General features: G+C 41.6%; 1 protein-coding gene across 9 annotated transcripts in view; it reads left to right on the top strand.

Moving 5' to 3' along the window:
• The window catches only part of LOC140202628 (tubby-related protein 3-like), a 101,338-nt gene extending 78,921 nt beyond the window's left edge, over positions 1-22,417 (top strand). For 5 of the 9 annotated variants that reach the window (XM_072267706.1, XM_072267707.1, XM_072267704.1 and 2 more), the window contains 3 exons: positions 245-343; positions 10,980-11,151; positions 20,604-22,417. In XM_072267706.1, the coding sequence (XP_072123807.1) occupies positions 245-343; positions 10,980-11,151; positions 20,604-20,737 (405 nt within the window). In that variant the 3' untranslated portion in view covers positions 20,738-22,417. Of the gene's footprint in view, positions 1-244; positions 344-2,174; positions 2,404-10,979; positions 11,152-16,295; positions 16,470-20,603 lie in introns of those variants that run through there. The other 4 variants (XR_011887136.1, XR_011887137.1, XR_011887139.1 and 1 more) reach the window with 4 other exon arrangements.
• The last annotated feature ends 857 nt before the right edge of the window (positions 22,418-23,274 follow it).

Genomic DNA, 23,274 nt, shown 5'->3' with positions numbered 1-23,274 from the left:
TTGTGCAAGATTTTAAATTCTGTTAATTCAAGTTTGCAAGAACCATTATGGATAATTAATAGCACCTTATTCCCACGCTTCACCCTATTCCATTCTGACTTAACTAAGCAATCTAGTAATACAGGTACCAAGTTACTGGTCCTGTGCTTGACTGGTGCAGTGTCTGTGAAATGTGGAGGTTTTGGTATGTCTGTGCAATAATATTGTCATAAATCATTCATGTTAAACTTGTATTTCTCTCCAGGAGACCAATGTCCTTGGATTTAAAGGGCCAAGGAAAATGACTGTTGTCATTCCGGGGATGAATGTGAATCATGAACGGGTCGCCATCAAACCTCGCAATGTAAGCCATCAAGAAATTGTAACAAATAGGTATTTTAATTTACAAAGATGTAAGTAATCATAACATTTAAATATAAAGAAAATGTGCCAAGTGCATGTTGAGATTCCAGTCAAGATGGCATCAAGCTGTGGTTTCCATTGGGGCCACGGCTCAAACTGAGTTGTTTTCTTAGGATTTTGGGGGGTTCATGGGGATGGTGTTGGGGACAGAGAGGGGACTTAGGGATTAGATTAAGGTTTAGGGACAAGGATGTAGGGAAGTTTGATGACAGACCAAAGTCTAAGCCTCTCCGTATTTGAAGGCCAGCAATATGCACGTGGTCCAATGTCAAGCAGACAGATCAGTGAGGACAGGGGGCCCCTAGACATACAAGTCAGTGAGACAAAAGCTTGAGGTCTAGTGTTCGTAGTCCCATCATCGAGTCCGGAGCTCAAGGCTTGGAGTTTGGATGTACATCCAGAGTCCTCATTTGTTGGCATCGATGAATCCTGGGTCGATACCGATGTTTGAAGCCGAAGTGTTGATCAGGGGTCCAGATCAAATCCTGAGGTCAATTGGAAGTCCAGAAGTCGAGACCCAAAGGTCGATCATAAGTTCAGAAGCTGAGGCCCGAATGTCCATCAAAAGTCCACAACTCGAAGCCTGATGGCTAGAACCCCGAGACTACGAATCTCTGCAAGTCCAGTGGGGAAGCTGAAGACCCAAATGGTGATAAATCTGCAAGTCAGCCTAAGGCTGAAAATAGCCTGTCCTGGGGTTAGAAGATTGTGTGTGTTCATGAGCAGTGGCGGCGCCAGAGATTTTTTTCTTGCTGGTGCTATGGGGGGGGGGGGGGCTGAATGATTCAGTGATGGTGCTGAGGGATGCACTATATGGTAATATGTATTCGCAAGGCCAGACGCGTGGCGTTAAAAAGTCAGTTTCAAGCATTATGTGCCTACTATAAATGCCTCTGTTGATTCACAAGCCACAGCAATTGATAGGTCTAATGTAGAAGTGAACTGTGACAGTGTCAACAGCATCGGAGACAACCTGGGCTACACGGAGCATAAACAAAAAAAACAAGAGCATCGGAGCAACAGCGGACAACGTGAATCACGCACCAATCCCGCAATCAGCGTCAAATGCGTGCTTTTCCACTGAAAAGCACAAAACGAACCCACTGCTATTCGCATTACATAGACAGTAATGCCAAAAGATACATGGTTATTAAAGTCAAATAAGGCAAACAACAGATGCAAGGCTTTACCAGGAGTTGGACAAATCGTACTCTGACCATGCAATACCTCAATTAATTCGGCTATTGAATTTAAAACAAAAATCAACAGAATCACTGCTTGGAAGTCTAAGCAAAACCAGTAGGCTTAATAGCAGTAAATGTAATATTTTAGGATTTGCAGGAAACAAAAGGACTATGGGGTACCCACCACAAAATAATAACAATTATCAGCATTACTCTTGGCCCAAATTTTTAAAAAATCAACTGCCCTTATCATTGATGTTTTCAGAGAAGCAAAATCCATCTGTTGTTGTGATTGGTGGCGAAAGCATCAATGATTTTCTGGATGTCAAGTGCTTTGGTCCTCCGGCTGTTTATGGCCAACAGAGCCAACTTGCTGTTCCGAGCATCGCCACTGCTATTCCTTAAGTAGTTTCTGACGCGTCTGAGGCAAGAGAAACTCCGTTCGCATGAGGCAGATGTAACAGGCAGAGTCAGTGATATGCAGATTAGTTTGTATAAATCTATAAATGCATCGCGGTAGGGTCTCATTAGAGCTAGAAATTCCACTGTGTCATTCACTGTCTGTCTTTGCTTTTGTTTTGTTTCCAGCAGACGCCGAACCTGATGTAGCTCTGCAGTCAGGTTCACTTCAGTCACTCCACAGTATTGGGCCATTGGTCAAAGACAATTCTTGTCTAGGAAGAACTTGTGTTTGGGACTCAATGCTGAGACTCCAGTCAGAACACTCCCAGTCTCAACTGAGAATCGTCTTTTCATTTCAGTCTGTCTATAACTGGATAGAAACAGTGGTTGCGAAGGTCATCAGAGGATGTGACAGGTGTGCGTTCAGTTTAGGCCTCAACAACAAAATCATGTAGGCAGCGGGGTGGCTGGGCCTGTCTCCTTTCATGTGGTCTGCTCTGTATACCGGCCTTTTACACACAGGTCCCGAGCTCTTGTCTGAATTTCACTCCATGATTCCTCGCCCCGTTTTGCTGAGAGTGCATAGATAACACTGAGCCAAAACCACAGCGGATGAAAGCTCCAAACTGGGAGATTGTAGCTGGTCTGACATGAACTTGGTGACTCGGAATAAATCCTCAAACAGAGTGAGAAGTAAAGCAAACTGCTCGTCAATCAGTCCATTTACAGCTCTGGCCTCCATTTTCCTCCGTACATTTGGTTGACCCATAATATCCTGTAGTATAGCTAGAATGGCAGGGAGTGATTTCCTTATAGCGCACAAAGCTGTATACTGCCATGCCCAGCGTGTATCTGACAATTTCTTCAACTCCACGGGCTGTGCAGCTGATTCCAATTCTCTCTGTTTCTTCATGAAAAGATCGTGGGCAACAGAGTTTGAAAAGAAGTTGTAAAGCAGCTGCACAGTTTCAAAAAAACTCACCCGCTTGTGGTACATTGCTCACAACATCCACTAAAACAAGGGTAAATCTGTGAGCATGGCAGTGTATATATAATGCCTGCGGGACCTCTTTCCTGAACCTTTCTTGTACCCTGTTATTGCACCCGGACATCACTGCCGCCCTGTCAACACTGACCTATACACGCGTTCTTATCAATAACACACTGGGCGAGTGTCTGTTCAATGCTTTTAAGAAGCGACTCTGCGTCCAACCCTGCTGCTGGAGTGAAGTTCAAGAATCCTTCAAGTACTGTTTCGTTATTCAAATACCGCACCACCACTGAAATTTGCTCCTTTTTATTCAAGACTTTACTTTTATCCACTATGATGGCAAAATATCCAGCCTCCTTGATTTCTGCACTTATTTGACGTCTGACCATATCTGCCATAATACCCATAATTTAGATAGATAGATATACTTTATTAATCCTGAGGGAAATCTAGTTTCGTTTTCGATATCCAAAATTTCATTTTGGATATCGTGATGGGTGTTTTTTGCATTTCCAGGGTTGTCCTCTATTTCTTTAGCTACAGTCTTATCAAACTTCCCAATTACACTGAGCAACTCAACAAAGTCTCTCCTATTGTCAGATCCATCATTCTCACGGTGTCCTCGCTGGGCAATGCCTTGGCACGCAGTATAGCGTAGAGACTCAACTACTGCTCTCATATACTCACCATTTTCTTGGACAATCTTTGCATGTCCTTTATCGAGCATATTTCCCAGTCTTGAACCGTCTTGTTTTCTCAGTCTGAATTCGGCCCATTCCTCCATTGCAAACTTACCAGCTGCACTTACATGGTGGGTTTTGAAAGCTGTTGTAGCTTTCTGCCAGTTGCAGTAACCGGTGACAGTGAAGGTAGACTCAGAATGGAACCCATGTCCTCCACACAGGAAATACTTGCATGCGAAGCAGAATGTAGCATATTTTGTGACTGAATATTCCAGCCAGGAGTACAGGTCAAACCAGCCACGAATAAAACTCCTTTGCTGATTGCCAAACTTGCGAAGGGTACTTTTTCAATGCTGGCCGAAGGTATCCTTCCTCAGGCTGCTGGCTAACATCGCTAACAGTATTCCCACTCGCACTGAGAGCAGCTTCATCCATGTTCTGTTCCGAATCCCGCTCCATTTCTGGTTCCTCTACTTCGCCCTCATACTTCTTCGATGAACTGCTGTCGTCCTCATCCCCACTTACTTCTTTCTGCATGTCACTTTCAGTTAAGACATGCTCAGGCTGAGACACCACTGATGATTCCTCTGGATGAGGTCGTTTTCTGACTAAAAATCGATCCATTTTTCACGCCGGCCAAAGTAATGCACGTGCCAGGCACACGCTTGCTTGTAAAAGCACAATGTCCGCGTGTGGCATCTGTTAGTCTCGCGAGACCATGGATCTGCACCTGGATATATACCATCAATCTCTTGCGTGAGTGAGAGTGAGTGACGTCACCACCTTAAGTGATCTTAGATCAGCTTAACTGATCTGAGGACAGCAACGGCAAGACATTGACAACGAACCAATAAGCAGAAGTGTAGAGTGGATCTGACAGAGTTTATAACTTTATTGCTGCGTGGGTGCTATGGTAATTGGGGGGGCACTGTTTCACTAGATCAACTGGAGAAACAAGCTGTATTCAAAACTATACAGAGAAAGCAAAGCAGCTGCAGTTGATTTCTTGGTGGTGCTACGCTGGTGCTATTGCAATTTCTGCTGGGGCTATAGCCCCAGCTAGCACCACCTTAGCGCCGCCCCTGTTCATGAGTGGGTGAGTAGCACGGATGAATGGGTCTTGCTTTGCAGTTGTTGGTTTATCAAGTGGTGTGTTCTGTTTTGTTGTGTTCTTAGTTGTTCTGTGAGCATGCTTTGCTGGCACCGCAATGTGTGGCACAATTGTGAGCTGCCCCCAGCGCATCCATGGGTGTGTTGGTTGTTTACGCAAATGACACACTTCACTGTATGTTTTGATATATATGTGATAAATAGATCTTATTAAACTAAGATGGCACTGGAGTACATCGGCAACTCTCTGTGGGTTGTAGGAAATTGTACCAGTTTTCCTCTTAAATATACTCCTTTTGAACTACTTTCACTGCAACCTTCAGCATGTAGATTTCCTTTTAACAACGAACGACAAAATTACATCAGTGATCTTCAGATCTCACATTGGACAGTTAAGTCGGAGTAGTTAAGTGTGGCGCCTTTAAGGGATCAACGCCACGGCCGCAAACATAGCATTAGAGGTAGAATTCAGACCAGGCTGAAATGCAGGGGGATGAGGCCTCTTCTAACGAACATCTTGTCGGCGAATGTTCAGTCAATTGAAAATAAGATTGATGATATCAAAGCAAGGCTGCTGTATCAGAGGTAGATGAGGCAGATGTCAATTCTTTGTTGCATTGAGACTTGGTTAACTACGAACATGGCGGATGCCGCTATCCGACCAGAAGGTTTTACGATTTTCAGAGTGGATTGAACCTGGAACTCTGGTAAGGAAAAAGGTGGCAGAGTATGCTTTTACGTCAATTCTCGTAGGTTCACGGATGTTGGAGCTATGTCAATTTTTTTGTTCCCCTGACTTAGAACAACTAATGATTATTTGTAGATCATTCTACTTGTTTCAGTAATTCTCATCCATGATCCATTTACATACCACCAGCAGATGATTATAAGCAAGCATTTGCAAAACTGCACGATGCTGTTCTATAAACAAGAAATAGCCTCAATACCCTCTTGTGCTGGATTTCCTCACTTGTATACTTCAGTCAGTTTGGATTGGCAATAACATCTCCCCACAATCTCCACCTGCAGAGGATCACTGCAGGGATGTGTACTTAGCCCCCTGCTCACTTTACACCTCTGACTCGGGCTAAGTACAACTCTAACACCAATTACCAGTTTGGAAATGGCATCACTGTATCAAAGGGGGTGATGAATCAGCATACAGGAGGGAGATTGAAAACTTGGCTGAGTGGTGTAATAACATCAATCTCTCACTCACTGTCAGTAAGACCAAGGATCTGATTGTAGACTTCAGGAGAGCGAAACCAGAGGTCCATGAGCCAATAATCATTGGAGGATCAGAGATGGAGAGGGTCAGTAACTTAAGTTCCTGGCTGTCACCATTTCAAAGGACCTGTCCTGGACCCATCATATGAATATAATTATGAACAAAGCCTCTACTTAGTCAGGAATCCGTGGAGGTTAGGCATGTCATCAAAAACCCTGGCAAACCTCTATAGATGTGTGGTGACTGGCTGCATTACGGCCTGGTATGGGAACACCAATGCTTTATGAGCGGAAAATCCTACAAAAGGTAGTGGATTCGGCCCATTACATCACGGGTAAAACCCTCCCAACCATTGAGCACATCTACATGAAACGTTACTGTAGAAAAGCAGCATCCGTTATCAAAGATCCTCACCACCCAGGCCATGCTCTTTTCTCACTGCTGCCATCAGGTAGAAGGTATAGGTGCATCAGGGCTCACACCACCAAGTTTAAAAACTGTTACTACCGCTCAACCGTCAGGCTCTTGACAAAAGGAGATAGCTGCACTCATTTAAGGACTCTTTTATCTTGTTATTTCATGCTGATTATTTATTACTATTTATTTATATCTGCATTTGCGCAGTTATTTTATATTTGCTGATATTTACAGTCATAGATACTGTTCTATAGATTTGCTAAGTATGCCCACAGAATAATTATCTCAGGGTTGTATGTGGTGACATGTATGTACTCTGGTAATAAATTTTACTTTGAACTTTGAATCTGAATCTGCAAGGGTTTTAAATTAGTTTGACAGCCATAGTGATAATTAAATGTGAATTAAATAAGATATTGTGAGGATCACAGATGGTACAGTGGAGGAAGGATAACAAAATATTTAAAACATTGAGGTTATGTACATATTGCATATTATAAGACCATAAGACATAGGAGCAGAATTAGGCCATCTGGCCCATCAAGTCTGCTCCGCCACTCGATCATAGTTGATCCTTTTTTCCGTCCCCTCCACAACCCCAGTTCCCAGCCTCCTCCCTGTAACCTTTGATGCCATATCCAATCAAGAACCTATCAATCTCTGCCTTAAGTACACCCAATGACCCAGCAACCACAGCTGCACGTGGCAAAAAATTCCACAAATTCACCACCCTTTGGCTAAAGAAATTTCTTCACATCTCTGTTTGAAGGGGTGCCCCTCTATTCTGAGGCTGTGCCCTCTTGTCCTAGACCCTCCCACCATGGGAAACATCCTTTCCACATCTACTCTGTCTAGGCCTTTCAACATTCGAAAGGTTTCAATGAGATTCCCCCCTCATCCTTCTGAATTCCAGCGAGTATAGACCCAGAGTCATCAAACGTTCCTCATATGGTAACCCTTTCATTCCTGGAATCATCCTTGTGAACCTCGTCTGGACCTCCTCCAATGCCGTCACATCCTTTCTAAAATGAGGGGCCCAAAACTGTTCACAATGCTCAAGGTGAGGCCTCATCAGTGCCCTATAAAGCCTCAGCATTACATTCTTGCTCTTGTATTCAAGATCTCTTGGAATGAATGCTAACATGGCATTTGCCTTCCTCACCACTGACTCTACCTGCAAGTTAACCTTCAGGGTGTTCTGCACAAGGACTCCCATGTCCCTCTGAATCTCAGATTCCTGGATTTTCTCCCCGTTTAGAAAATAGTCCGCACATTTATTTCTACTACCAAAGTGCATGACTATGCATTTTCTAACATTGTATTTCATTTGCCACTTTCTTGCCCATTCTTCTAATCTGTTTGAGTTCTTCTGCAACCTACCTGTTTCCTCAACATTACCTGCCCCTCCACCAATCTTCATATCATCTGCAAACTTGGCAACAAAGCAACCTACAGGTTTCCCCCGCCATCCAAAGGTAGAGCGTTCCTATGAAACGGTTTGTAAGCCAGAATGTCATAAAGTGAAGAAGCAATTACCATTTATTTCTATGGGGAAAAATTTGTGAGTGTTCGCAGACCCAGAAAATAACCTACCAAATCATGCCAAATAACACATAAAACCTAAAATAACAGTAACATATAGTAAAAGCAGGAATGATATGATAAATACACAGCCTGTATAAAGTAGAAATACTTTTCTACAATCATTGCCGCACTGTTCTTGGTAGCAAAAATCTCGCGGAAGCGCTGTCGGCAGAAACACTCTCTCCAGTAACCTTTAAGCAATGAAGCTGCCAAATCATACCAAATAACACATAAAAATACACAGCCTATATAAAGTAGAAATAATGTATGTGCAGTGTAGTATCACTTAGCGGAATTAGGAAGTCAGGGCAGAGCACACTGATGATGGTGTGTTAGGCTGAGTCGTTGGAGGGTGGGGTGGTGCAGTGGACCCCAACCTCCAGGCAGTGAACCGATACAGATCCGCGAAGAATGCAGGGATGCAGTGGTAGCTGGAACGCACCCAGCTCATATTTAAGAAAAAAGCCGAAATATACAAGCTAATTAATTAGGTGCTGCCTGGCACGTAAATGTTGGCCCAGATCAGAGCCGACGCAATCGGCAATTGCAGACTTTGTCGCAGATGAGGGAGTTCATCAGCATGCTCTTTCCGGTGCTTGGTGGACCGTAAAGAGCAATCCAGTTTCTTTTGCCATTCTCTTTGCAGAGAACCTTGTATAGGACTGTGGCTATGTAGTGGTGGTACGTTAGTGCGGTCGAAGAAGGAATCTAAGTCAGTGCATGGTTCTGTGGCATTGCGCTGCAGGATAGGTTTGAGACCCTTCTTAACCGAAGCAGCTTGCACCATGTCCAGGATAGTTCTGACTTTGGTGAGTCCCTGATTCATGCAGCTGATGCTGAGGTACTTGTCAGGTGCATGGATCATGAGGTTCTCTCTGGTTAGTGTGTCATTATCAGCACAAAATTCAACCAGTTGTTTTGGTTTCTCCGCACTCTTAGAAAGTTGGTCTCCTACCTCCGCGCTTGTGAAGTCATCGACGGGGTCTTCAGGGATCAGAGTGGGAGGCACCTCTTGGTTCCAGAAGCCGTCAATCACTTGGGCTTCTAGCTCAGGCCAGCGGTTGCAGTGGACAGCATAGCAGGTTTTGTGGTCGTTCGGTGATGCCTGGGACTTTCTGCCTGAAATAGTTGTTGACAAACTGAAGACCGTAGCAGACTCTTGAGAAGAGTCTGCCGTTGTCATGCATATATTTCAGGACATCGAGTGAGTTGCCGAGCAGAGCGTTGTCGGTGTCGGACTCGGTGAATTGCTTGAACATGTTGCTGAATTGCTTGGTCAGGATGCCATCGCAGATCTCAACGACAAGGTGACAGTGGATACCCCGCTTCCCATTTCAGTTTGGAGGCACCAGCCTCCTGAAAAGATGGAGCACGTGACTTGAGAGTATAGCCACTGCTGGATCTTGCCATGGGTGAACTGCAGGGCCTGGATGGTGCGGGAGTCCTCCTCCTCGTCGTAGGGGATGACATTGGTTAAGTGTTCAGTCCCTTTGGTCCAGGCAGCGTCCTTCTGAATTTGACTCATGTTTAGAGTCATGAAGTCGACGTTGCCTATCTGGACCACAAAGGCTCTGCCCTCCTTCCTCTCTGCGTTCATTGTTGCCATCACTTACTTGTTCGGTGCTGTTGAAGTCTGTCTCGTCGATGTAGAGTCTGAGTGCCCAGATGAGTCCTCTGACGAGCAGTCTGAAGCAGCAGTGGCTCATGTGAGTGCTGAGTGGGAGCGAAGTTGCTGCTTACCTGATGGAATTTTGGCGGGATCCAACTGTGAAGTTTGAATTTGGCGGAGAAAGATCACGTGATTTTTTTCAGTCTGAGGAATGGAAAGGTACAAAGTTAATGATTAACTTAATGTCAATAGTGTGATGTGGTGGTGTGTTTATTTTGGTTAATGATTAATAGATTTTCAAGGTCATGTTGTTTACTTCAGTCGATGTTTTTCCACTGAATGTTACTTTTTTAGCATTTTTTAAATTTTAATGTGTTTTAAGCTTTTTTTTAGGTGTACATTTTTAATGCATTATTTTAATCACAATCAATATCATTGTCAGCATGAGCAATTATTTTTGTGATCCACATAGGACCATGTTCATTTCTGGCAGCGTAGAAATCCTGTAATCTTAAGAGTGTAATTTTCTAAATGATTTAGCATTATCTAAATCATTTATATACAGCATAAAAAGAAGTGGTCCCAACACTGACCCCTGTGGAACACCACTAGTCACTGGTAGCCGACCAGAAAAGGATCCTTTTATTCCCACTCGCCGCCTCCTACCAATCAGCCAATGCTCTAACCATGTTAGTAACTTTCCTGTGATACCATGGGCTCTTAACTTGGTAAGCAGCCTCATGTGTGGCACCTTGTCAAAGGCCTTCTGAAAGTCCAGATATACAACATCCACTGCATCCCCTTTAACTACCCGACTTGTAATCTCCTCAAAGAATTCCAACAGGTTTGTCAGGCAGTATTTTCCCTGAACGAAGCCATGCTGACTTTGTACTATCTTGTCCTGTATCACCAATACTCCATCACCTCATCCTTAACAATTGACTCTAACATCTACCCAACCACTGGTCTATAATTTCCTTTCTGCTGCCTTCCTCCTTTCTTAAAGAGTGGAGTAACATTTGCAATTTTCCAGTCCTCTGGTACCTTGTCAGAGTCCAGTGATTTAGTGATATACCTTAGTGTCTACTTAACATATCGGCGAATTATTGTGTAGTTCGTTTGCCTAAATATTAAATTTAGGTGTTTCCATTTCTCATAAACAGAACTGTCTTTTTTTTATGAAAAAGACCCATCAGTACTCTGGCGATAATGAGAAACATATTACATATGAAAATTAAGTCCAAAGTATGGCTTGTATTTTATTATTGGAAAATTCTCCAGGTCTCCTTTGTCATATCTAAAATCTATTCTTGAAAGTTAGTTTTAAAATGTTAACAATGATTACTTACGTTTTCAAAATCTTCCCCAGGAACATGAAAGTTTGCTGTTGATGTGGCAGAATAGAAATATGGAAAATCTAATTGAGCTGCATAACAAAGTGCCTGTTTGGAATGATGATACTCAGTCTTATGTGCTGAATTTCCATGGAAGAGTTACACAGGCATCAGTGAAGAACTTTCAAATTGTTCATGACAACGATCGTAAGTATCCAATCTCAAACTCATATGCAACTGTCACTAGTGATGATAAATTCCTTTGTTGATAATTTGAATGTAGAATATCCCTTCATAGAATTATACAGCACAGAATGGGGCCTTGAAAGTTCTGGTCCATTTTGACTATGATACTAATCATTTGCCTGCATAAGGCCTCTATCCCACTACTCCTTTTCTATCCAAGGACCTGTCCAAATGGCTTTTAAACATTAATGGCATCTTTCTTCACCAACTTCTCTGGCAGTGCATTTGAAATATTCACCATATGTTGTGTGGGGAAAAGCCTACCCACAGATCTCTTTGAAATTGTTTCCCTTCTCACCTTAAACATGTGTCCTCTAGTTCTAGACTCCCTTGCCCTGGGAGAGAAATTCTGAACATCTGTCCCATGTATGCCTTTCATATACAGTAAGGTCACTTCCTCAGCTTTTTACATTCCAGTGAAAATAAACTCAGCCTAGCCAATCTCTCTTTTCCTTTCATGGCAATATCCTGGTGAATCTCTATGGCTAGCACTCCCTTCATGTGATGCAGTGATGAGAACAGTATATGATACTCGAAGTGTGATCCAATCACTGTTTTGTACATCTGTAACATGACGTCTCAGCTTTTGAAGGCAAACATAGCAAATGTCTTTGTCACTATCCTATCCATGTGTGTCCACCTTCAGGGTGTTTTGAACCTACACCACAAGTTCTGTCTGTACCTCAACATCCCTAATATTACCTTCCAAAGTGCATTATCTCACACTTGTCTGGATTAAATACCATGTGCCGCTGTTCCACCCAACTTTCCAGTTTATCTATGTCAAACTGTTTCTTTAAAAAAACCTCCTTCATTAACTCTACCTCCACCAATTTTTATATCATCTGCAAAATCACTAATTATAATGCCTACTTTCTCACCCAAGTCATTTTTATAATATACTAACAATAAAATTCATAGCATAAATCATTGGCATACACCACTTGCCAGATTTCCACACAGAACATCACCTATCCACCATAAACTCAGTCTCTTATAACCCAAGCAATTTTGGATCCAGTTCTCCAACTAAACCCTTGCGCCTTAGCCTTTTGGATGAGCTTACCATGTAGGACCCTGTCAAAAGCCTAACTAAATTCTATGTAAGTAACCTCTACTTACCTGCCGCCATCAGTCTCCTTGCTTTCCTAGTCAAAATCCTGCCCTACAGAATTTTCTCCAATAATTGACAACACACACAAAATGCTAAAGGAGCTCAGTAGGTCATGCAGCTTCTACGGAGAGAAATAGCAGAACCTCTAGTTTTTAGGATTAACTACCACAGATGTAAGACTGGCCTGCTTGCAGCTTCCAGACTTATCCCCCCTACCTTTTTTGAATAAACGAGCATTGGTAGATATCCTTTACTGCAGTTGTACCTCATCTTTGGCCAATGAAAGTACAAAAATCTCTCTGTTGGAGTCCCATCAATCCCCTCCCTTGCTTCGTTTCCGTTTTGACCTTGCAGTCTCTATTTTCGTTAGGAAAATTTTGTCATTGCAACCCATCATTAATTGAGATGAGAATGACCTGGATAGGTATGGTAAATCTACATTGTAATGATAAGATATAATTTAGTAGAATCTCTTGGCATAATTTCTTCATATACAGTACTGTGCAAAAGTCCTAGGCACATGTATAGGGTCTAGGGTGCCCAAGTCTTTTGCACAGTACTGTAATAATTTTAAGTATTGCACTGTACTGCTGCTTCAAACAATATTTTCATGATATTTTTGAGTAATAATAAACCTGATTCTGATATATGGGTCTCTATTGTGGACTGAGAGTGGTAAGAGGGCAGGGAGAGGGGAATCGAGGTTGGGAAAAGTTGGGGGGGGGGGGGATCGGGAAGCACCAGAGAGACATTTTGTAATGATCAATATACCAACTGTCTGGAATCAAATTACCTTGCTTGGTGTCTCAGGGCTGAGTGTGTCTGTACCCGCACCACACCCCACCCCTGCAACTCCTTCTCTGCTGCCTGTCCCACACCCCATCTGCAGAGCTCCACTCTTCACTTTTCCCGCCATCCTTTGCTCCCTCCAGATTTACAAACTCACCTTCCCCTCTACTCCACAGTGACAAATACAGTACTATGCAGAAGTCGTAGGCACCCTATTATATAGACTTTTGCATAGTACTATATTTCCCTGAGGACAAATTTTAACAAATTTAAAAGGCACAATGAGATAAATTAATATTGGGGGGGGGGGAGCAAAAAATATATATTTTGGGAGAGGGAGTTAATACCAGAAAAAGGAATAGATTGTTTTTTGGATGGAGCAAGACAAGGAGAGTACAAGGTCAGGATAAGTTAGCCTTGTATGAATGTAAACAGAAAAGCATATTAAATAAGGTTAAAGGACTACAGGTGCAGGTAATCCCATGGAATTGCAACGTTGTGGGAAAACAAGTGACCTGGATTCGAGGATAGGAATTAGAAAAATTTTTTAAAAGCATTGCAGGAGCAGTTCATTTGCCTCCTGAAGGCTTATATTTTGTTTTAATGTCACATCCCTCCCCCCCCCCCACATATCTACTTATTCATGGAATACATACTAACATTAATTTCCTTTTGAAATGTAATCAATGACTAAACTTTCAAAGTATTCAGGTATCTATCACCTTCAGAGCAATAAATTTCTCCCCTTTTCAGTCTTAAATAGTTTACCCCTTTTTTTGACACTGCTGCCCCCAGTTCTGTGTTCCTCAGCCAGGAGAAACATCCTCTGTTTTTATCTTAAAATTTTGTATATTCCTTCCTTAGGAAAGGAGACCAAAAATTATACAATCTTACAGGCAAGATCCCACCAATATCTTGTACATTGAGCAGTGTAGCACAGGAACTAGCCCTTTGGTCCCTGATGTCTTTACTAACCATGATGCTAAGTTAAACTGCTCACCTGCTTCCACCTGATATTTATCCCTGCATTCTCTGCCTATTCATGTGCCTTTTAAACATTGCTATTGTATCTGCTTCCATCATTCCCTTTGGCAGTATATTCAAGGCATTTAAAACTCTGTTTAAAAAAAAACGTCATGTAAATCTCCTTTAAACGTTTCCCCTCTTACCTTGAAGCTATGCCCTGTGGTATTTGATATATCTACCCTAGGGAAAAAGCCCTATCTATGCCTCTCATAATTTCAGATACATCTATCAAGTCAACCCTCAGGCTCTGAAGCTTCAGAATAAACCATCCAAGACAGTCCAGTCAGAATCAGAATCAGCTTTGTTATCACCGGCATGTGACGTGAAATTTGTTAACTTAGCAGCAGCAGTTCAATGCAATACATAATCTAGCAGAGAGAGAAAAAAAAACGTAATAATAAATAAACAAGTAAATCCATTACGTATATTGAATAGATTTAAAAGAATGTGCAAAAACAGAAATACTGTATATTAAAAAAGTGAGGTAGTGTCCAAAGCTTCAATGTTCATTTAGGAATTGGATGTCAGAGGGGAAGAAGCTGTTCCTGAATCGCTGAGTGTGTGCCTTCAGGCTTCTGTACCTCCTACCTGATGGTAACAGTGAGAAATGGGCATGCCCTGGGTGCTGGAGATCCTTAATGGTGGACGCTGCCTTTCTGAGACACCGCTCCCTAAAGATGTCCTGGGTACTTTGTAGGCTAGTGCTCAAGATGGAGCTGACTAGATTTACAATCTTCTGCAGCTTCTTTTCGGTCCTGTGCAGTAGCCCCTCCATACCAGACAGTGATGCAGCCTGTCAGAATGTTCTCCATGGTTCAACTTTAGAAGTTTTTGAGTGTATTTGTTGACATGCCGTGTTTATTCAAACTCCTAATGAAGTATAGTCGCTGTCTTGCCTTCTTTATAACTACGTTGATATGTTGGGACCAGGTTAGATCCTCAGAGATCTTGACACCCAGGAACTAGAAGCTGCTCACTCTCTCCACTTCTGATCCCCCCATGAGGATTGGTATGTGCTCCTTCGTTTTACCCTTCCTGAAGTCCACAATCAGCTCTTTCGTCTTACTGACATTGAGTACCAGGTTGTTGCTGCAGCACCATTCCACTAGTTGGCATATCTCCTTCCTGTACGCCCTCGTCACCACCTGAGATTCTACCAACAAATGGTTGTATCGTCAGCAAATTTATAGATGGTATTTGAGCCAGCTTATAACTAACTTTCTAAGCTTGCAGAATCCTGGTGAACCTCTTCTGCACCCTCTCTATAAGGTTCTTCAAAACAATGAATTTCATGACCCACTGTATGTCAGTGATATTAAACCTGATTCTGATCATTGAGCACATAAACATGAAATGTTGCTGTAGAAAAGCAGCATCCATCATCAAAGATCCTCACCAGCCAGGCCATGCTCTTTCCTTGCCGCTGTCGCCATCAGGTAGAAGGTACTATCCCTCAACCATCAGGCTCTTGAACAAAAGGGGATATCTACAATCATTCTATTTCTGGTGTTCTCACAACCGATGGTTTCACTTTAAAGACTCTTTATCTTGTTATTTTCATGCTCTTGTTATTTATGTATATATATATTTGCATTTGCAAAGTTTGTTGTTCATTGATCCTGTTTATAGTTATTGTTCTATAGATCTAAGTCACAATAATAGACAAACACAATCTGCCTAAATGAATAACACAAACAATTGTACTTTTCATGTCTTTATTGAACACATTGTTTAATTATTCACAGTCCAGGCTGGAAAAGTATGTAAACTCTTGTATTTAATAAGTGTTTCTTGAGGAGAGCAGGTTCTGTCAGTAACCTGTGTGTCTTTTCTAAAGGGCAGGGCACCTCTACAACCCACACCTCCAATCTCATCTCATTGATTGGGACACCTGACTCCAAGTAACTTTCATAGAAGGCATTACCCCGGAGGTTCACATACTTGTTTGAACCTAGACTGGGATTGTTTAAATGGTGTACTCAATATTGATGAGAAGAAATACAATTGTTTGATATTAGTTTAAGCAGATTGTGTTTGTCTATTATTATTAACTAGATGAAGATTAGACCACATTTTATGAGTAATTAATACAGAAAACCAGGTAATTGGAGTTAATTCCGGGGTGCCTTGAGACAGCAGAACTCTCAATGGATACGATTAAATATTCTCGTTTCAGCCTAATACAGCTAAAAAAAGCACACCTGCTTCCAAGGTCAGTACAGTTAACAAAGATGTCTTAATGCGATTAAATGAACTATCGCTGCTTAAAACTGATGGAAACAAGGCTGATTGTGGACGGACTCCTCGCCGGATTCCATGCAGGAAACGTTACTGCAGGTCAGGGATACAAGTACGTTTAAGAAAGGGGGTTTTAAACTCCCAATACCGACTATCTTGCTGCCAAACGTGCAGTCTCTGGTGAATAAAATTGATGATCTCAGAGCTAGGGTGCTGAATCAGAGGGACATTAGGACCACGTGTGTCCTTTGTTTCACAGAATCCTGGTTAACCCATTCCGTACCGATTCAGATTGACAGGTTTCCTATACACGATCAGGATAGATCTGTAGAGTCTCTCAAAAGCAGAGGTGGAGGAGTATGCCTCATGATCAACTCCTCTTGATGCTCAAATATATCAGTGCTGTCCTAGTGCTGCTCACCAGATCTGGATTATCTCGCAGTTAGGTGCTGTCCATTTTACATACCACGGGAGATTTCCAGGATCATTTTGGCAGCGGTATACAATCCACCGTGGGCCAGTGTCAATCAGGCTTTAGATGATCTGAGCAATGAGATCAACATGCATGAAACAGCGCATCCTAACACCTTCACCATCTTTTTGGGGGATTTTAACCAGGCCAGTCTGAAAAAAAAATCACTGAACAATTACCATCATCAGATCACTTGTAATATCAGAGGAAACAACACACTGGGCCATCGTTACACCACCATCAAGAATGCCTACCATACTATCCACGCCCTCACTCAGGAAGACTGATCAGCTGGCTGTACTTCTACTCCCTGAGTACAGGCGTAGACTGAAGAGATCAGCAACAGTAGTGAAAACCAAGTAGGTATGGACAAGGGGAGCACAGAAGTGGCTACAGGACGGCTTTGAATCAGTGATCTGGACTGTATTCGGGGATTCATCTTTGAATCTGGATGAGTATGCAGCAATTGTTACCGACTTCATTTCAACCTGTGTGGATGAGTGTGTGCCTACAAAGACTTGCTGTACATTCCCAAACCTAAAGCCGTGGATGAAGCAGGAGGTACGCTGTCTGCTGAAGACTAGATCTATGGCATTCAAGGCTGGTGACCCAGGCCTGTACCAGAAAACCAGGTATGACTTGTGGAGGACTATTTCAAGGACGAAGAGACAATTTTGAATGAGGTTGGAAGTGACATCGGATGTATGACAACTCTGGCAGAGTTTGCAAGCCATTACTTCCTACAAAGCAAAACCCAATAGCATGAATGGCAGCGATGCTTCACCACCAGTTGAACTCAATGCCTTCTATGCCCGCTTTGAAAGGGAGAACACAGCTACACCTGTGAAGATTGCTGCTGCACCTGATGATCCTGTGATCTCTGTCCCAGGGGCCGATGTTAGCCTGTCTTTAAACCCTCTCAAGGTGGAAAGCCCTGATGAATTACCTGGTAAGGCTCTGAAAACTTGTGCCAACCAACTGGCGGGTGTATTCAAGGACATTTTCAACCTCTCACTGCTGTGGATGGAAGTTCCCACTTGCTTCAAAAAGGCAACAATTATACCAGTGCCTAAGAAGAATAATGTGAGCTGCCTTAATGACTATCACCCAGTAGCACTCACATCTACAGTAATGAAATGCTTTGAGAGATTGGTCATGATTAGACTGATCTCCTACCTCAGCAGGGTCCTGGACCCACTGCAATCTGACTATTGCCACAATTGGGCAATGGCAGACGCAATCTCAGTCACTCTTCACAGGGCTTACACCAATGTCAGGTTGCTGTTCATCGACTATAGCTCAGCATTTAACACCATCATTCCCACAATCCTGATTGAGAATTTACAGGACCTGTGCCTCTGTACCTCCCTCTGCAATTGGATCCTCAGCTTCCTAACCAGAAGACCACAATCTGTGTGGATTGGTGATTATATCTCCTCCTTGCTAAACATCAACACTGACGCACCTCAGGGGTGTGAGCTTAGCCCACTGCTCTACTCTCTCTATACCCACGTCTGTGTGGCTAGGCATAGCTCAAATACCATCTATAAACTTGCTGGTGATACAACCATTGTTGGTAGAATCTCATATGGAGATGAAAGGGCGTACAGGAGTGAGATATACCAACTAGCGAAGTGGTGTCACAGCGACAACCTTACACTCAACGTCAGTTAGACAAAGGAGCTGATTGTGGATTTCAGGAAGGGTAAGACGAAGGAAAACATATGATCCTCATCGAGGGATCAGAAGGGGAGAGAGTGAGCACTTTCAAGTTCTTGGGTCTCTGAGGATCTAACTTGGTCCCAACATTTCGATGCAACTATAAAGAAGGCAAGAAGGCAGGATACTTGGAAGTGTGGAGGAGCAGAGGGATCTGGGGGTACATGTCCACGGATCCCTGAAAGTTGCCTCACAGGTGGATAGGGTAGTTAAGAAAGCTTGTGGGGTGTTAGCTTTCATAAGTCGAGGAATAGAGTTTAAGAGTCGCGATGTAATGATGCAGCTCCATAAAACTCTGGTTAGGCCACACTTGGAGTACTGTGTCCAGTTCTGGTCGCCTCACTATAGGAAGGATGTGGAAGCATTGGAAAGGGTACAGAGGAGATTTACCAGGATGCTGCCTGCTTTAGAAAGTATGCATTATGATCAGAGATTAAGGGAGCTAGGGCTTTACTCTTTGGAGAGAAGAAGGATGGGAGGAGACATGATAGAGGTGTACAAGATAATAAGAGGAATAGATAGAGTGGATAGCCAGCGCCTCTTCCCCAGGGCACCACTGCTCAATACAAGAGGACATGGCTTTAAGGTAAGGGGTGGGAAGTTCAAGGGGGATATTAGAGGAAGGTGTTTTACTCAGAGAGTGGTTGGTGCGTGGAATGCACTGCCTGAGTCAGTGGTGGAGGCAGATACACTAGTGAAGTTTAAGGGACTACTAGACAGGTATATGGAGGAATCTAAGGTGGGGGCTTATATGGGAGGCAGGGTTTGAGGGTCAGCACAACATTGTGGGCCGAAGGGCCTGTACTGTGCTGTACTATTCTATGTTCTATTAAGACAGTGACTATACTTCATTCGGAGTTTGAAGAGATTTGGTATGTCAACAAAAACACTCAAAAACTTCTACAGATGTACCATGGAGAGCATGCTGACAGGTTGCATCACTGTCTGGTACGTTGGGAGGGGGGGCTACTGCACAGGACCGAAAGAAGCTGCAGAGGGTCTTAAATTTAGTTGGCTGCATCTGGGGTACTAGCCTACAACGTACCCAGGACATCTTCAAGGAGCAGTAGCTCAGAAAGGCAGTGTTCATTATTAAGGACCCCCAGCACCCAGGGCATACCTTTTTCTCATTGTAACCATCAGATAGGAGGTACAGAAGCCTGAAGGCACACACTCAGCGATTCAGGAACAGCTTCTTCCCCTCTGCCATCTGATTCCTAAATGGACATTGAACCCATGAACACTACCTCACTTTTTAAATATCTATTATTTCTGTTTTTGCACAATTTTAAATTAATCAATATACATATACTGTAATTTATTTATTTTTCTCTCTCTTCTATATTATGTATTGTATCGAACTGCTGCTGCTAAATTAACAAATTTCATGAAACATGCTGGTTAAATAAACCTGATTCTAATTCTGAATCGTAAAGGGTTCACAAACTTTTTCTTGCATCTATAGACATGCTGGCTTCAGTACTCCAATCCGTTTGTAATAAAAGTCAAAGCACCATTTTGGCTTCTTTCCCCTTCCTTTCCAGTCCTGATGAAGGGTCAACTGTTTATTCTAATCCACAGATGTTGACTGAACTGTTGACTTCCTCCAGCATTTTTTGTGTGTTGCAAAGTACCATTCGCCATCCAATTGCTTGTATGCACATAGGCTCCCAGTTCCTTCTGTCCAGGTCCGACTAGGTGGCTTTGAAAGCTGACATTTCCCCAATCTTCCCTCATTTTGATATACATAAACTTTTTTCCAACTGAAATGTAATCTTCAGATTCCACAGTAGAAGAAAAGAAAGAATTTTCAGGGCTATTGGGAATTGGGCTGAATTGTTTTTAAGCAAGGGCAGTGGGGACTCAATAACCACCTTCTACAATGTAGCCATCCTTTGAAATTAATGGAGTTATTAACATGATTACCTGTCAAGTTGCAGGCATTTCTTTGCTTATTATTGTTTACGTTTGTTGATTTAAATGAAATTGATAATACATGTGGAATTGGAATTATCATAAATCTTCCATACATTAATGATGTTTTCCAACCACCAGCTGACTACATTGTGATGCAGTTTGGTCGAGTGGCAGAAGATGTTTTTACAATGGACTACAATTATCCAATGTGTGCACTGCAGGCCTTTGCAATAGGATTGTCCAGTTTTGACAGTAAATTAGCATGTGAATGAGGACAACAGTGGATGCAGGCCTCCATTTTTTTAAAGAAGGAAACAAAGGGACATGTCTTTGAAAACCTCCTACAAAGAACTATGGTTGTGTTGGAATCATGCAAATACATTTACTATGAAATTGCTTTAAATCAAATATAGAAACAAAAGAAAGCAAAATAAAAGTTCTCTGAATATCAGAAATAGATTTCCAAGTGATCTAACAATCATGGCAAGTCGATTATGCTATTAAATATATTTTATATTGTTTTACTTGAATAAGATACTTTGCCAAATTGTAGTAGTGTGGATCAAAAGACCACTGTTCACATTTGCCCAAAGAAACAACATGGGAGCTATCTAAAACTAGGATCCAATTTGGTATTAGCGGGAACAGGAGGCACGTCCTTAAATTATGTCACATGAATACCTGAAATAATGATTTTTTTGAATTATTATATTGACCCACGTGGCATTGTTTATTCTCTTTCATATCCCCACCCCATCTAAGGCAGTGTCATATTGCTAGCATGCAGTTTGTCCACAATTAAATTCATTGCGCTTATACTGTGAACGCTACTAAACTTAGCCATTTATTTATCCAGTAGCTACAGGAAAACACTTCCAGCAAGAGGTGGCAGATGATTAACAGGATGAAGAGTCCTGGTTGAATATCATTTTGCATTCCTTTGGGGCAATAGCTGAACGTGCTGGGGGTTTTCCTTTGTTGCAGCTCTGTGAAGCACCTCAATGTTTTCTCCATGTACATATATGGAAGCTATTATGGCACAGTGTGCAGTACGTTTCAGCATAATTCTTGCTACACATGATCTAAAAAGAGGCACTTGATTATCAGTTCTGCTCCCATGTAGTTTGGAAGAAGTATTTAGAGATATTACTCAATTATGTATTCAGACATCATATGCAGAAAAATAAAGGTGACTTGTATTACAGAAACAGGGAGAAAATGTATTTCAACAGCAGAATGTTCTTAATCAATGTGATATATTTAACTGCCATTGTGCTTGTTCTATATAGAGCTCCTAGAAGTATTCCTGCCTTGAAAGACGTTCTTGCCAGTGGCCTTTTGTGATAAACTCAGACTTAACTGTTATGCAATTCAATCTGTGCATTACCTTCTGTATTCTTAAATGTGAATGTTGTCCCTCAGATTTTCAGAACCTTTTATTTCCTCTGTGGCAAGTTCAAATGTGTTTGCTTGATATATCCTTAAGTCTTTGTCTTATTTTACCATGACAATTTATGTCACATTTGTTTGAAGTACTTCAGCCTCTGTTGTTTTAATACATGCTTCAATTTGGTAAATTGTCCTTGTATAACTCATTCTAATAAGTGTATTCGTTATTTATATAATTCAGGATTTTGCCACAAAATGAATAAAATTCACCATGTCCTAAATGTAGTTTTTTTAAAAAAATTCTGGTAATTTTTATAATTAAGCTTTGATTTTTAGTCATTTTGCTGTAGCTAATATTTGGCTATACTTATTCTGCCACGATGATGTATAACTTTTATTGCCTTTATGATGTCTGTGCCACATCCATACTTGCACACTTCAATACACCATTGTGACTTTGGTTTATATTGATTTATATCTGTATAATGAAGCCATTGTGTGATATTCTAATGTAAATTGATTGTGGAAAGTGTGTTTTATAAATTACACAAATGTAAATGAAAGGGTGTGTGTTTTGTGGATTTGAAAAAATACGATTTGCCATCTTGTGAAACCCTTTAAAATCATAATTGTCATTTTTCTGTGTATACCATTTTGACACATTTCATTCATTTCCTTCATAGATAATAAGGAACACTTACAAAATTGATTTTAAATTTACTTTAGAAAGATTTTTGTTGATATAACAACATAAAAGGGAAATATTCAGATTTGGGAAATTGGATGTTTCATATTCTGTATCGAATAGGTCTTGAATCAGCTTACAGTTCATGAGGTGCACCTGAAAATTCTTTGATTTCCACAGCAGTCCCTCACATTGTAATTCCAATTATAGTTAGCGAGAGCAAATCATTGAAGCACTTCTATTTCGTATTGTTTCTTTGGATGTCTGAGTCCGAAAATATATTTTCTATTCTCAAAATTGTCTGTGCCCATGTATTTATGGTAACTTTATTGTATGGATATTTCAATACGAATTTATTTCAAAAAGCTAATAAACATACATGCATTAAACAAACACATTATACATTTAAAGTACTGTACTGCATTCTGAAAACAAGTATTTACACACACACACATTACTTACATGGAAAAGTGTTTTACTGGGCAAATACATACACCTTACAAGATCAAATTTAGATTATGTATTGGTGTATAGGGAGATGCTACTTAGCCACAAACTGACAGTACTGGTTGCAATCTCAACACCAGATTCAGCACATGCTGGTATTACTAGTATTGAAGTTCACTGCAAGTTGTAATGGTAAAGATTATATACATCCTTGTTTAAAAAAATACAGCAATAGATTACAAAGATGTGATAAAATGGATTTACTTACCAGCTGGGCACAAGATGTGA

This window comes from Mobula birostris, chromosome 9, assembly GCF_030028105.1.
Source record: "Mobula birostris isolate sMobBir1 chromosome 9, sMobBir1.hap1, whole genome shotgun sequence".
NCBI classification, from domain to species: domain Eukaryota; kingdom Metazoa; phylum Chordata; class Chondrichthyes; order Myliobatiformes; family Myliobatidae; genus Mobula; species Mobula birostris.
This window is presented reverse-complemented; position numbering and strand designations above follow the sequence as displayed.